General features: G+C 40.5%; 1 protein-coding gene across 8 annotated transcripts in view; it reads right to left on the reverse strand.

The window, feature by feature from the left end:
* Positions 1-16,411, reverse strand: part of CEP112 (centrosomal protein 112) — a 370,586-nt gene that overhangs the window by 177,828 nt on the left and 176,347 nt on the right. For all 8 annotated transcript variants that reach the window (XR_006653046.2, XM_045182487.3, XM_045182485.3 and 5 more), the window contains one exon: positions 10,161-10,391. Coding sequence is in view for 7 of the 8 variants with exons in the window: in XM_045182487.3 (XP_045038422.2) it covers positions 10,161-10,391 (231 nt within the window). In the remaining variant the exon portion in view is untranslated. The remainder of the gene's footprint in view (positions 1-10,160; positions 10,392-16,411) is intronic.

Raw genomic sequence — 16,411 nt, forward strand, 5'->3', positions numbered from 1 at the left:
GTGAAAAGTGCTTGCAAATCAGGAATCTTATAAAGACCTGTACCCAGAATATATAAAGGACTCTCAATATTCAATAATAATAAAATAAATAACTAAATATAAAACCAGAAAACCGATTTTATAATTAAAATAGACACTCTGTCAAGGAAGATATGCAGATGACAAATACTCATGTAAAAAGATGCTCCCCATGATTAGTTATTAGGGAAACAGACATGCAGTTAAATACACCTATTAGGATGGCAAAAATAATAACATAAACTCAACAATATCAAGTGCTAATGAGGATGCAGAGCACCTGGGACTCATACCTTGCTGATGGGAATGGAAAATGATACAGCCATTTTGGCAAAACAGTTTGGCAATTTCTAATAAACTTAAAAAGTATATTTAACTTACAACTCAATAATCCCAGTCCTTGCTATTTACCCAAGTGAAATTTAAAAAAAATTATGTACACACAATACCTTTATATGAATGTTTAACAACCCAAATATTTCCAACTGGATAATGGATAAACTTTGGCACATCTATGCAACGAAATATTATTAGCATAAAAAAGAATGGACTACTGATGCACGCAGAATGGATGAATTTCAAATGCATTACGCTAGGGGAAAGAAACCAGACTCAAAAGGCTATATAGTGAATGACTCATTTGGTATAGATTCCAGAAAAGGCCAATCTACAGTCACAGAAAGCAGAGGAGTGGGTACCCGGGGAAGAAAAAGGGTTGGCAACGAAGGCTCTGGGGATACATTTGTGGGGATGGAGCACTTCTTGATCTTGACTGTGGTGGCAGTTGTCAAAATTTATAGAAGTATATGTACTCTCTAGGTAAGTTATATTTGAATAAAAATGTTTTAAAAAGAGAGGAATGAGTGAAGAGTTATAGGAGTAGAGGAACGAGCGTGATTTTTTCTGAGTTGGGGTAGGAAGGAAAAGACAGGGCCAGGTAACATTTCTGAGTGAGGGCGGTGAGCTCCCCAGGTGTCCCAGGCAGAGAGAAACACCTGTGAAGCCACGAAGGGAGGATGCGTGCAGCCTGGGCGTGGAAAAAGGAGTCACCCAGAGTGGGCAGAGCCCAGACGGTACCTGTGCTGGGGGAGGCAGTTCAGAAAGGCAGCAGATTCCTCTCAATTTTGCTGTGAACCTAACACTGCTGTAAAAAAATAAAGCCTATTAAAAAAAAAAAGAAAGGTAGAAGATACCACTTGATACTCATCAGGATCATTCTCATAAGAACAAAACAAACAAACAAACTTGAAAACAACAATTGTTGGCGATGGTGTGGAGAAACCAGAACCTTGGTGCACTTATGGTGGGAATATACATGGTGTAGTAACACAGAAAACAGGAGGGGGTGTTCCTGAAAAAAGCAGGATGACAGCTAGTGGGAGGGGGGTTGGGGGTGGAGAGATTGAGCAAAAAGGATAAAGGACTCCTGGACATGGACAACAGTTTGGTGATTGCTAGGGGGGAGGCGGGTATAAGGGGACTAAAAGGTAATGTGAAAAAATACAGTAAAAAGTTAAAAAAAAAAGAATTACCATATGATCCAGGAATTTCACTCCTGGGTATAAGCAGGCACTCAAACAGGTATCTGCACACCCATGCTCATATCTGCATTATTCACAAGAGCCAAAAAGGTGGAGCACCCCGAGTGCCCCCTGACGGGTGCATGAATAAACAGAATGTCTTATACACATGCAATGAAATATTATTTGGCCTTTTTTAAAACAGGAAATTCTGTCACATGCTAAATAAACCTTGAAGATAAACCTTGAAGACATTGTGCTAAGTGCAATGTTGTTTGATTCCACTCACGTGAGGAACCTGGAGTATCAAATGCACAGCGGTAAGTAGAATCGCGGTTGCTAGGGGTTGGGAGGCGGCGGAAATAGGACGTTAGTGTTTAATGGCTACAGTTCAGGTTTTGCCATATGAAAGAAGTTCTGGAGATGGATGGTGGTGATGGCTGCAGAACAATTTAAACGTACGTAATGCCACTAAACTATACACTAAATTATTAAATTAATTAAAATAAATAAGAAGAAACAAAGAAGAGGTAGAAGAGGAAAAATAGGATTACGCAAACCCTTGTCCAGAAAGCTAAGGAGCCCTGGCAACTTCACTTTGTCATGGGCAATGGCACTTCGTCAATTTTTAAGCCAGGGCAGGAAATGCCAGTAGCTTACAATCTATCTCGTCCAGGAGGTTCTGCCAATGCTCCCCCGCCCTACACACGTCCAGACCCTGTCCTGGGTGTTTCCCAGGGCGTGCTGTCCAACAGATCTAGACAGTGACCTGAAGTGCAGCTCAATGCAATCGCATGTTCATTTGTTCCATTATCCCTGACCCATTAAAATGAATCTCCTCGAGGGTGCTGGCTGTTTTTATATTGCCAGTGCCTAATCCAGCCCTGCAGTGAGCTTTGATTTTTAGAAAGATTCCTGTCTCAGGAACAGAAAGGCTGTCCCAGTCTTACCTTCTTCTCTTTGAGGCCAGATGGTCCTGTGTCCCTCAGGGGCCTCAGACTAACAGGCTGCTGGGTCTCGGGGTCATTGCTATTTTCTCCTTTCATTCCTATCAGGGCTGAGGCTTGGCTTTCCTTGGGAGATGAGTAGTCTAAAGTCAGAGGGGTCCACATTTCCTCAGGCCCCCATTAAGATCACTGAAGTAAAGATGAGAGCCCTAGGAGCAGGCTGCAGCCCAGCTGAGCTTCTACTTCTCTGTGATGCTAATGAGGGCACGGCCTTCCTGCCCTGACAGAAAGATGACTTGGGCCAGGAGACAGGGTATTTGAGAACTAGCCCTGCCCCAGCCTCTCAGGTAGGGGTGAGCAGGGGCAGATGACATCACAATCACACAGCTCAGGTTCTGATGGCAGCTAATGCAAAGCCAGTGCCGAAGTGCCAGCACATCCTTTTCTTTGTGACTCTGGTCTTTCGCAGGCAGAAAAGGGGAGGCAGGCCGCCCCGCCCCAGGGCTTAGGGGCTGGACGGCAGTATAACTGGATGGTGACTTCTGTATGTTACTGTTTGGCTCACAAAGTGGTTAAAGTATAGAAGATTAAGAAAAGACTGAACAATACCATTTAAAAATGACATACAATCCCCATCCCACAGAGAAATGAACTAGTATATTTTTTTATTTCCCCTGGGTGTAAGCTCATCTGTGGCTTACTTTTTCTTAGTCTCACATCCCATGTCAAATCCATCAGAAAGCCGTGTTGGCCCCAGCTTTAAAATACACCCAGAATCTGACCACCCCCACTGGACTGATCTGACTGCTGGCCGGTCTGAGACTCCACCATCGCTCCCTCGGACGGCCACAGTGCCCTTTTTGGGTTTCCTACCTTTGTTTTCATGCAAGTAAAATGATCTTTTCAAGCCCAAGTCAGATCATACCACTCCTTGCTGCAAAACTTTGTGCACACCCGGTTTCCCAAGTTGTCACCTGTGCATGCTTTCCCTACTGTAAATTAATTTATTTTATGTTTAGAGGTATCGTGCCAGTTCATTACATCAAGCTGTGTCTTACATACCCAGAGGAAAATGACCATTTGAAGTTCATCCACTGTTGTGGAGTATTGAAAAAGCCATGCTAGATGTTGATTGTCAGTCAATTTTTATAAATCTAAACTGTTTGAGAATAGTATTTAATTTAAAATTTTATATTTTTAGCAAAGGAAAGAGATCAAAGTAAAAAAGAACATAATTGAGATTAAAAATCCATTTTAAGCCAAAATGACAATGTCTTCATAAGTTAATATTAATCCTTTAATTATAAATTTCAAAGGTTTAAGTAGTTTCTATGACCTTGGCCTTGAATAATTATGCCATATGGAGCTTTTCTTAAATTTGAAAAAGATGCTGAATTGTTGCTCAAAGCCTTTTAATGATTTCAGGCTGGCAGAATTCCAGGATAATCCTTCAGATACTATTAAAATTATAGACCAGGAACCCAAGCTGGTAAATGCTATGTCAATTTCATAAAAGCTTTTTACTTAGTAGAGTACGGTGTAGAATATGTTTGATGTATTCATATGTTTTTAAATATCACATTATAAAGCTTAAAACTACTACCTATAATAAAGAACTGACAAAGGAAATGATGGACAGATTACATCAAATGCAAGCAATTTTTCTGTGTGTATCATCAAATAAAATGATAAAAATAAAAGGTGAATACTGAAAATATTTGCTACAAAGATAAGAGTTTTATCATTCTAACTATAAAATGAGTTTATATAAAAGTGACGAGAAGACCATTAGGACATTAACAGAAGAGAAACTGACCAAGAATATGAACTGGCAATTGTAGAAAATGAAACGTGAGTAACAAATCTATTGTAAATGTTCACCTCCATTCTTTTAAAAAAAGATTATATTTATTCATTTTCAGAAAGAGAGAAAGGGAGGGAGAAAGAGAGGAAGAGAAACAACATGCCCCCAGCTGGGAACCTGGCCTGCAACCCAGGCACCTGCCCCAACTGGGAATCAAACCAGCAACCTTTTGATTCACAGGCTGGCACTCAATCCACTGAGCCACACCAGCGGGGGACTCAACTTCACTCTTAAAAATGCTAAATATAAAGGAATGTCTCAGTAAATTATGCTACGTTAATAAAATGGAGTATCATGAAACAATGAAAACTATAGTTTCAAACAATTTTAAATGACATTGGAATATTCTTAGCATAACTTTTTAAAAAGCAGAAGACTCAACAGGCTAGTCAGTACGGTCTCAGTTAAGATGGCTATTTTACATACGCGTCACACTATTCCTATTGGATTTCTCTAAGAGATGGTAGTAACAGGGAATCTTACACTCTTCTCTCTTTTCCATGTTTTCTAAAATATCTTCTAGATCAAGAAAAGTTATTTTAAAAATAGCTGAGTAGATTTCTTAAACAACGGAAAATTTTACATATCAAGGTTTTCATCAGTCTTCTGAAAACTATCCAGTACCATCACTTAGTGATATTCTTCAATTTTTCAAAGGCTCATATTTTATGGACTTTGTTTCAATTTGGTTAGGAAAGATTTTAAAAGACTAGAAAAGCAGCTTTCATGTTGCAAGTGCCAATCACTTATTCTCTTGGATTCTCTATTTCAAGAATTTTGACCTTGTGGAGGTATTTCATGTTTCTCTTAACTCAAAGCCATTGAAGATATCAAGTAGGCGTAAATTGCCACTGACAGAAGCTACCCAGGATGCGCGCTTAGGGATTCTTTTATAACCTTAATGTTGTAAGTGCTACTGGAACAGCCCAGACCCACGGGGTGTTCTATTTAGATTATTTATTATTCTGGCGTTATTTTCCTCTTCTCTTGGAACCTCAATTTTATACCTAATAATAGAAAATTAATTTCTAAACACCTCGATTCTGACTAGATTTTGAACTGCTAGCAAATATTTTAACTTTCAGATTTATTTAAACATCATAAAACATTAAGCCCTTATAAGGTCCAACAAGAATTCAAGTAACCTGCACAATGATGAAACAGTCCAGCAACAGGATCACCTACCACCTTATCTGTGTTAATTCTAACTTTTATAATAAGAACTCAAATGTCTAGTTTGAGTACTGAAAATTCAAACCGTATCTGAATACAGGTTTATATACTATGTAAGTAACTTATTGAGTAATATGGAGGAAATTGCAACACTAAAAAACTAATATTTGACTGAAAGATCTATTTTATCCTACCTAAAGTACTTATAATGGGTGAGAATCAAATTTAGGCAAATCAGTAACAATGTTTTCCTTATGTGCGTGACCATCCGCAGTGGCTATACTGAATATCTCAGTGCTCCGCCATCCTTCCACTCACTTACTTAGCATCTACGAAGGCCTGCTTTGAACCAGGCCCCACACATGATCCAGGAGTTTGAGAAACAAATATTTAACAAGGACTGTTTTCAGGGAACCCACAGTCCAGGTCTTCACTGCTTTTGGAAATGGCTAAACTCCTTTTAGTAGCTAAATAAAAACATTTATCAATCAGAAGTACAAATTAATCTTCATATCAAGAGCCCAGCCCTTCTAATTTTACCATATGGACTTTGGGGTTGGCTCATCCCTCCATCCCAGCCAGAACCAAGCTCATGGCAGTAAACACCAGCCCATGCAGGGCTCCCGTCCCATTCTCTAGAACGCCTCTGCCAAGTCCCCGCGTCCTGATGAACCTTTATTCATGGCAGTTAAAATTACTATGCCCAACTCCCCTTTCCAGCTTCTTGTGTTCCTTGTGCTCTCAGTTCAGTTCAGAAACGTCCCACCCGTCCAGGCTCGGACGGCATGCCACCCCGTGCCACATTTTCCGGACATGAGCAGTGCGGAAATGAACTAGACAGACAAGGTCCTGCCAATGGGGCTCACATTCCAACGCGGGCAAACAGAAAATAAACAGGAGAAAAAATTAAAAGATGATTTCAGAGAGTGAGATGAATCCTGAATACAAAGGGAAAAGATAAGATGGTAGAGGTAGGCAAGAATTTAGATAGAAAGGGCAGGGAAGGACACTCTGAGGAGTGCAGAGTGATGAGGAAGAGGATGGTGGCCCTAAGGAAATCACGGAGAAACATTTTAGGCAGAGGAGTGACAGGTGCAAAGACCTGGAGGCAGGAGAAGGCAAGGCACGTCCCAGGGTCAGACCGATGTCCTCTGTGGCTGAACCCTTGCAACCCAGGGAAGAGGAGGGCCCGTGCTGCTAACTCCACTCACACTCGCGTCCCTCAGATCACGAGCCAGCAAGTATCTATGGTTCTCTGCATCGTTAAGCTCTTCCTCTCCATCTGTTCCTTCTCATGTATTTCAAGACATTTTCAGCCTAAAAATATATTCTCCTGCTGCTCCTGCTGCTCTTTGGGGCTACACCTTCCTTTTAATATCAGATTTTCCAAAAACAATAGGGTATTCACTAATCCCCACTTTCTCACTGCTCTCTCACTTACCTTTTGCAACCATGTTTCTGCCTGCACTATCATTTTCAGGGCTCTGTCCAAGATCATCAATGACTTCTCAGTTTCAAATCCTGTGACCTCTCCTCCACCTTTATCCCTCCTGACTTTCTGTCACATTCTTGACAAACCTCCTTTCTAAATACTCTCTCCCTTTATCTCCATGAAAACACATTCTTCTCATATTCCTCTGACCCTGATGGCCCTTCTTCAACTGTTTTCTCCCAACCTCTTCCTTCACTGCTGTTTATTTTTTTTCCATTTCCCGCCTGAACAGGCCCTCTCTGTGGGTGACTCTTACAGCTGTTTTTCCCAGTCCGGCCTTATGATTACCTATAAATGTTCCTTCAACAGCTGGGTGTAGCACTGGCGCTTCAAATTCAACATGTTCATAACTGAATTCATCTTTTCCTTCCCCAAACCAGAAAGTTCTCCCACATGCCCAATTTATTAAGGGTCAAGGGACCACCATTCCAATCGATGCTATCGCTGAGGCGGTTCTCCAGCACGTGGCCCATCACCACGGCTGTATTTTTACTACCTTCGGACGCCGCTACTGTGCCCTCAGGGGCCTCCCACTTGGCTCAGTCCAGTCCCCACCAACCGCTGCTGCTGCTAGGGCATCTGGCCAATGCTGACAGACTTTCCTAATAATCACTTGGCTATTGACACTTCATTACCTAAACATCTTCAGTAGCTTCTCACTGTTTACCCAGGAAAGCTAAAATACCTCCCACAGCTTTGAAGACTCTCAGTGATCCCTAGCTGTCTTTCAGCCTGACCACTAACCACTCTCCTTGGTTAACCTCTATGCCCTGTACACAGTTCTGTTGGCTCTTGCTGCTGTTATTCCTTTGGCTTGAAATGCCATCTTGCGTATCTGCTAGTCCAAACCCTACACGTGGAGTTCAAGTGGTATATCTTCTAGTTAACTTCCCTGACGGCCTTCACCAAGGAATTCTCTCCCAGTCATACTCCACTTTGCAGTACCGTGTGTGTGTGTGTGTGTGTATGCACGCACACGAATCTTCTATTTTTCAGAATGTCCTTGAAGACGGTGCTTTTTCTTTTCTCTTTTCTGTGTCTCTCCACAGTGTGTGTGATAATGCCTTTGTGGGATACGGGGAATATTCCAGAAATGTTTGCCAAATGAACTACCCAACGTTTCTAATGCTAGTTTCAATGATCTGTAAACTGCCAATTAGTCAGTAACACATATAAACCTATACTTGAAAAATTTTATCTGTTAAAAAAAACATTTAAAATGTGAGTATGTAATACAAGAAAATCAAGGCCTAAATTGTATGTTTTACGAGCCCGGCTTGGGTATACCCAGTTTTCTTCAGTTGAGCTGCACTGGTATCTGCGCCATTTAAGGACACTGACTTAGACGTCCGTGGAATGGGCGGCAGAGGTGACTGGCGACCAGGGGAGGTGTGTGGGGGGGTTACCAGGAAGACGAGTGCAGCACCTCTCGCATGCTCCACAGTCTCTTTGTTTGCTCTTGTCAGAGGACGGAAACTGTCCCAGGGAAGGAGATGTCTCTACTCCCTGAGACTGTCTAGTTCAGCACCAAAATTTATCATTTTGTACTGCTTTGACAGTACTGCCACTAGCATTCTCCCTTGGAGGTGTAAAAGGCATCTCAACTGGAACACATCTGACAGGCGCAACCTGTCTTTTTTGCGGTCTCCTTCCAGTCGGCAAAGGGTAATTTCGCTTGTCCACTGGCTCCAGCAAGTCACCCTGGAAGCACTCCTGACTGCTCCCTCTCCCTCTTCCCCACTCTCTGCTCTCCCCGTCCTTACTGCAGAACCAACAAGAAGTCCAGTCAGCTCCACCTTCAGAACATTACCCAAATCTGATCAGTTTTTACCACCTTCACTGCTATTGCCTGGAGCCCAACCCTCTCTCGTCTCATGTCTAAAATGTCACAATAGCCTTTAGAGTAGTTTCCCTACTTCTGCCTTTGCCTTCAAGTCCGTCTATTCTCAGCACTAACAGACAGAGAGATCCTATTCAGATGTGAGTCATAACACATCACTCCTCTGCTCAAACCTGTCAAGCCCCCTCTACTCCTGGAGCTCCAAAGCAAAGCCCTTTCAAAGGCCTGGACACACCTCCAGGACCTGGTCCACCTCTGCGCTTCCTTCCCTGGCTTTATCTCTTCCTCCTCGTCCTCCGTCATCACTTCCAGCCACACTGGCCTCCCTGCTGTTCCTCTAAGAAGCCAGGCTCCCTCCTGCTTCTTTAGAGCCTTTTTCCTGTATATTTCTGGGTTCAGAGCTGTGCTGCCAAGGACAAAGTTGGCTGAATCTGACCCTGAGATAAATTTAGTTACGATAAAGTGAGCACCTTACAGTCCCAGCCCGTGTAAAATCAACGGGGTGGTGCCTGGAACGGCGCTGTACACACTATGAAGGATTAAAATCATTGAAAGATGAAGACGAGAGGAAAAAAATTAAACAGAATCAGAAGATTCTTCAATTACACTTGTCAAGTTTCTTTGTCCCAAGATACAGATTGGTCTTAAGAAACTCAAGGGACAATTTACATTTGTTATGCTTAAGAACAATTCACATTTGCTACCCAATTAAAATATTTATACTTTTGCAAGACATCAAAAGAAAGAATATTTGATATTGTTCCTGGAATATAAGTCAACTGCAAATGTGTCAATAGTATATTGACATTTATTTCAAAACCATGTAATTTTAAAGAAGCTTTTGTTTATCTGAAATATCAATCTTGAAAAACATGTCATTGTATGTGTTACACTTACAGAAACTGTAAAATATAGAAGTAATTATTTGACAATCTAGAAAATATCTGAAACTTAGTCTTAGCCTAAGAAAATTTAGGGCTACAGCCTCAGTATTCCTAACCAGTGTAATGTTTGATAATAGTATAACATTGTTTTCATCACGATGTGCATTTAATTAACCCAGAATGGGAGGTGCCATACAATTTCTTCAATTAAAGTCAACGGGAATGTTAGGAAACTCCTTATATTATTTTAGCATGCTTAGACATACAGCAAGATACTTAAATTGCTCACTTGAAAAGTTTATACATCTGGAGAGTAATTCTATGCCTGCCACCACCTTCTAGAGAACAAATATAAGGGTGGGAGCCATGGGTTTCAAACATGGGTTTCAACTGTCTATACAAATTTGAGGTGGGTATCTTACCTTTTCCAGTGTCATCTCTGTCTCAGCTGCATGAGTCTTTTTCAGCTCTATTTTCATCTTTTCTGATTCAGCCTTCAGCTTGCTGACCACAGCCTCATGGTCCCTCGTGGCCCTCTGCTTCTCCTCTTCACGGAGCAGACCGAGCTCTACCAGCTGCTGTTTCCGCTGGGAGTTCACATTAATCAGCTCTTCCCTCAGCTTGTGAACTTGGGCCTCCATGTCAGCAATAACCTGTTTTTGAAAAATTAAAAAATGGGCAGAGGCTATGAATAGGAAAGTCATAGAAGAATTGCAAAAGACTAACAAAAATACAAAAATGTCCACTTCCTTCCTTCCTTCTACTTTTCTTCCTCCTTTCCTTCCTGCCTTCCTTCTCTCATTCTCCAATCCCAGGCCATTCTGTCCTAGCTCAGATGTAAATACCGCCTAGAATGTTTTACCATACATACCATATTTAGTTTTGCTTCAAATATATATGTAAATAGAATATGGCATGTATTATTCTGCAACTTGCTTTTTCAAATAATCAACACTGAGATTCATCCAGTACTTGCTATTATATTTTTGTTTTTATTTCATTAATGTCTGCTCTTGTTTTTATGTCCTTTGTTCTACATTCTTGGATTTATTTCATATCCCTTCTTCTAATTTCTTACTTTGGATATTTAACACATTTATTTTTATCCTTCTTTTTTCATTTAGAAACATAGGACTCTAAATACTTCTCTAATTATTGCTTATGTTTAATCACTTAGGTTTAGATATATAGTATTTTCATTAACATTTAGTTCAAAACATTTTTAAATGTCCACTATTATTTTTTGAATACAAATCATTTAGAAGTATGTTTTTAAATTCTCAAACATATGGGGTTATTACTTTTCTAGGGCTGTCATAACAAAGTACTCCAAACTGAGTGGCTTAGGACAACGGATGTTCATTCTCTCACAGCTCCACAGGCTACCAGTCTAAAACCAAGGTGTGGGCAGGGCTGGTTCCCCTGGAGGGTCTGGGGTAGAATCTATTCCATGCCTGGCTCTTAGCCTCTGGTGCTTGCTGGCAATCCCTGGCATTCCTTGGTTTGTAAATACAACACTCCAATGTCTGCCTCCATCTTCACGTGGCTTTCTTTGTGTGTCTGCATGTCTGCCTGTGCCCGAATTTCCCTCTTCTTATAAGGACATTGGTCATCTTTGATTTAGGATCCACCCAAATCCAGCATGACCCTATTTCAGCTTGATTACACTACAAAGACCCTTCTTCCAATTATGGTCACATTCCCAGGGTGGCCTGACCTGCAGACTATGTGAGTTCAAGGGAAGGAGCTGTAGCGTGGGGAGAAAGCCAGAAAACTGCTGTAAGAAGGGGTGGTGGTGGTGGTGGTGGTGGAAGAATGCTTTACTTCCCGCTCTTGCCTCTCTCTTTTGTTGCCAGGGGACAACCTTATCTGTCCCATCACCATGTTAGAAGCAAGAAACCAGCATGGATCGCTGTGATTTGGGTCATGCCAAGGCAAGCAACACTTTGTTGGGGTGAGGAGTTGAAAAAACAAAAGCAGACTCATCAGAACTTCTTGAGCACTCGCTCTGCCAGGCCACCCCCCCCCACTTCCGCTCTTTAATTTATAACTATATACAGCTCACTTATTAGGACCTATGATGTGGAAGCCACCATGATGAGTGGCTTGCAGAAAAACATTTTGCCTAAGAGACTTAGACTATAAAACATCAGACACACACGTGCGCGCGCACACACACACACCATAGAGCCGTAAGAGAAGACTGAGTGCCGTTAAGAGTTCAGAGGAGGGAGCAGTTACTGTGAGCTAGGAAGGATTCTGGAAAACTGAATAAAACAGGACACATCTGAGATAGGAGAGAAATAAAAATTACGGGCAGACTCACTCATGAACACCAACATAAAAATCCTAAATGAATTATTAGCAAACCAAGTCCAATAAAGGGCAAAGATATGTCATCACTATGTTGCAAAAAACACAAGGGCAGTTTAACATTTATAAAATCTATAAATGCCAATAAGTATCACATTTAAATAAAGAGGAACACCTCGAAGTTATAAAATTTGCCAACACTGACTAGGAAAAAAATGGAAACTGTGAGTCATTCTATAACCATTAGAAAAATTTAAACAGTAGTCAAGAGTCTTTCCAGAAATGAAGTATCAAGCCTCGACGGCTTTACTGGCCAGTCCCACTAAGTATGTACGAAACAGCTCGCTCCGGTGTTAATTCTCTCAGAGAGCAGAAAAGGGGCTACTCAGCAGCTCGATTTATGAGGCTAGCATAGCATCAATTAAAAACATTTTCAAACAAGAAGAATCTCAGGTCAACCTCAACAATTATTAGCAAACCGAATGCAGTGATAATATATCATGAAAGAATTGAAAAGGACAATGTTGGTGTAATGTTAGAAAGTAACCTACAATATGATTTGCTCCATTAAAGTATTAAAAGAAAAAAGCCTTATGGGATTCTCAATACACAGAAAAGCATTTGATACAATTCCACGACAGAAACTTGTAGCAAAATAGGGAATAGAAGAGACTATTCTTAACCAGATAAAAGATAGTTACCAAAAACTCTGCATTTTTTATTTGTTCTTTATTGTGAAGCTTTAAAATAACCCTTTTAAAATCCGGAAGAAGAAAAAAATACCTACCACCATTACTTGTATTCATAACTTTATGACCAAAAAAAGCCTGTCTTTAATTATGGGTATTAGGATTTTCTATAGAGAAAATGCAAAATGAATGTACAAATTATTAGAAATAATAAGAGAGTTTCAAAAAGGGTCTGAGTAAAAGATTAATGTTAAAAATCACTTGTCATTTTTATACACTGGCAAATAATAAAATACCATTTACACCTATAACAATTATAGGATTCTCAGAAATGTCTACCAAAAGATGTACAAAACTCTGTAAGCCTTTTTGAAAGACATTAAGGGAGATCCAAATAACTGAGAGTACCGTAATTCTCCTAAAGGAGAGACGAGTGGTGTGGCATCCCATACCACATTTTAGGACCTAAAATAATGTCACTAAAATAACACAGTGTGATATTATCATACAGCAGCAATTTTCCACCTTTTTCATGTCATGGCACACATAAACCATAATTACTAAATCCTGTACCGCACCAAAAAATATTATATATTTTTTGCCAATCTGACAAAAAATAGGTATAATTTTGACTTATTTACAAAAAAAATAGTAATTACCCACCCTTTTTGTTCCAAAGTAACTTTTTAAAAACTCAGGTGCCCAAACTTGATTATAAGGATTTCCGGTCCCAAGAATTAACCAAAGCAGATGCAACCTTATTGTATGATGTGACCAATGAGAAGCAACTCCATTAAATGACCTATATATTTATAGTGCAAGACAGGGCGCTCACACTGGACAGCTGTTGTTGTGTTGGCTGTTGTCACTTTTGTTTGACAGTCTGAGGGAAAAGAGGTCAGGGCCCTGACTAAACAGTCAGGTGTTGCATGTTTTAAACATTCTTGTGGTGCACAGTTGAAAATCGCTGTCACAGAGAATAGAAAAACTTGACTAATGGAGCATAATGGAGAGCCTAGAAGCTGGCTCATGTGGGAGAGAGCTGGCATCACAGTTCAGTGGGTGAATGACGAACTGGTCTAAAAATTGTGCTAAGACAGTAAGTTATTCATATGGAGAAAAAAGGAAATCAGATGCCTCCCTCACACAGTAGACGAAAGTCAATGCTCTCCATTCCTAGGTGATCAAGACTAATAAAACACTTCTCCATGGATGTGGGGACAGTGAGCCAATACTACCGCAGGGGTAAGGACAACGGTTGCCGCTGGGACAGGGATGGCAGGAATATGGGAAAGGAAGGCCCTACAGGCAGAGGCAATGGGTTTAATAATGTCCTAATACTTCGCTTGGGTGGTCACTTCACGATGCCCATTTCGTTTGTATGCCTGAGTGCTGAAGTACTTTTGACCACTAGACACAACATAAAAAAATTTAAAAGATGGTGCACAGGTTTTATGCCCAGGTGGTAGGAATAATTACTCAAATTTTAATACAATTATTTTAAAAATAGTTTTTCTATTTTTTATGAAAATGCAAACCTCTAGTGACAATTTTGTCATGAATATTTCATAGGGGACACTCAACTGTAAAAAAGTTAGTTCAAAATAATTAATAGTCCTAGAATACATTTGAATAATATATGGTTAATATTAAGGCCACAAAACTTATTATTTTGTTATATAAAATGAATCAAAGAATTTCTCTACTTTCATTATGCTAGACATGATAAGTATGTATTTGGATTTATGCTTATATATTCAAAGAAAACACATTATTTTAACTTTATGGTATTTTGATCTTCTAACGTTATTTTATAAATATCACATGCAAGAGAATTTTCACGTCTGTTGTAAACTCCCATAGGAATTCTAGCATGAAAGAGAGTTTTACCTTGTAACAGAACATTGTCTTCTAAAGAAAAACGCATGAGAAATACTGATAGATGATTACTGTTACTAATGAATTAAATATAATACTTAAACACAAATCAGTTCCGTTTTGAAGTAGGACAACTGGTGTGTATTGAACACCACGGTTCAGACAGCAGTAGGGTCAGACAATATGAATAAGCAGGACAAAAAGGAAACAAAATGGTAAAAGGCAGGATCAGAAGGTTTGAATTCAGACTCATCTGAGGCAGAGAAGCCCAGAAAACAGTGAGCGCCTCCAAGTCAACTCTCGCTCTGACACAGGTCTTGGGTCTCTCAAAACTGTTGAGCCTGAGGTAGTTCCTAGCTGTCTAGTCAGCTGTCAGCCATTGGTTTTTCTGTCCATCTGTGTATCCATCCAGCTATACACCAAATGCCTCACCAAATCACATTTTAAGGAGATGAATGGTCTGTATCTATTAATGGAGCTTCATTGTCCATTTCCAAAGAGTTGTATTCTCATTTACCCATGAAGTTTATCAAGGAGGAAGAATCCTCAGAGGAAATTGCTATTACATTTCAAGATAAGTCCAAGCTCCTGACCTCCTTGTCACTGGCAATTTTCTTCCGAAGTGAAAGGGCAAGGAACCTAAGAACAGGACCCTGCCACCACTCTCCTGCCTTCCTTAGACATTCTTTGGTTGGTCACATAGGTGAGAATTAGGAAGAAGAGTTGCAAAGTGGATAATCTTCAGTCAGACATTATCACTGCTTCACACAGACTTGAAGAGCAAGATGTCACTGAATTAAAACACACCTCTGTTTCTCATCGATGGATTATGGGTGAGTGCAAGCGCGAGGGCCGAGGTATGCCTGCTGACCTCTGTCAGGCATAGGGAAGGGCAGTGCAGCACTGTCTTCATCTTTATTGTTCCAAGGAAGTCACACCTAAGCGCCACAGGAATGAAAACCTCACAGATGGGTAGAGGTTTGAAGAAATGGTCATCCAATTTCTTGGCTGGTTACATCAGGTAGAAAAGGTCAGAGTACTTCTGTACACATCCCTACAGTTAAGGGGCCTTCTAGGTATTTCTTCACCTTTATTCACCCAGTCCTTTCACTTTGCCTCACACAGGAAGAGCCAGGCAGTCTGTCTGCATGGTTTGCATGTAAGTGAGATGAACTCATTGTAAGTATCCCATACAGCGAGAAACGAAAGTACTGGACAGAGAAGGGCAAGTTGCTGTGTATACATCTACAAATGCTTTAATCTTTTTTTGAAGATTTTGAAAATATTCCAAAATCATAAAATAATTCAAGGCCATTAGTATAAACCCAATTATCACTGTGAAGTTATAGAAGTGTATAAGGTTTAAGCGATTGAGGCTAACCTATGGTGACCAGAGGAGACAAGGACTTAGATTCCCCCAAATTCCAAAAGAGCCGCACAGCTCTGGGGTCCCATCCACTAAACTGCAGGGCGGTGCTGCTGACCACACTGACACTGCGGAGCTGCACTGTGAGAGAGGGGACAGAGCTGAACACACAGGAAAGGCAAGAAAAACTTGAACTTGGTTAAAAATTTTAGAACAATTAATATTCGGTTTGGGAACATACTACAAGGGACTTAGATCAAGAAAGAAAAAACATTTTTACCTGCAAAAGGAAAGAAAGAGCACTCAGGGAGGGCGTTAAGAAAAAAAACAGAAGAAATAGGGTAAAAGTACAAGAGAAAAGCGCCCATTAGCTGAAACGCCTGTCTGGAGGAGAAAGAAGTAGGATGTGTAATGAGTCACACGAGCT

The sequence above is a fragment of the Desmodus rotundus genome, chromosome 9 (genome assembly GCF_022682495.2).
Source record: "Desmodus rotundus isolate HL8 chromosome 9, HLdesRot8A.1, whole genome shotgun sequence".
NCBI lineage: Eukaryota > Metazoa > Chordata > Mammalia > Chiroptera > Phyllostomidae > Desmodus > Desmodus rotundus.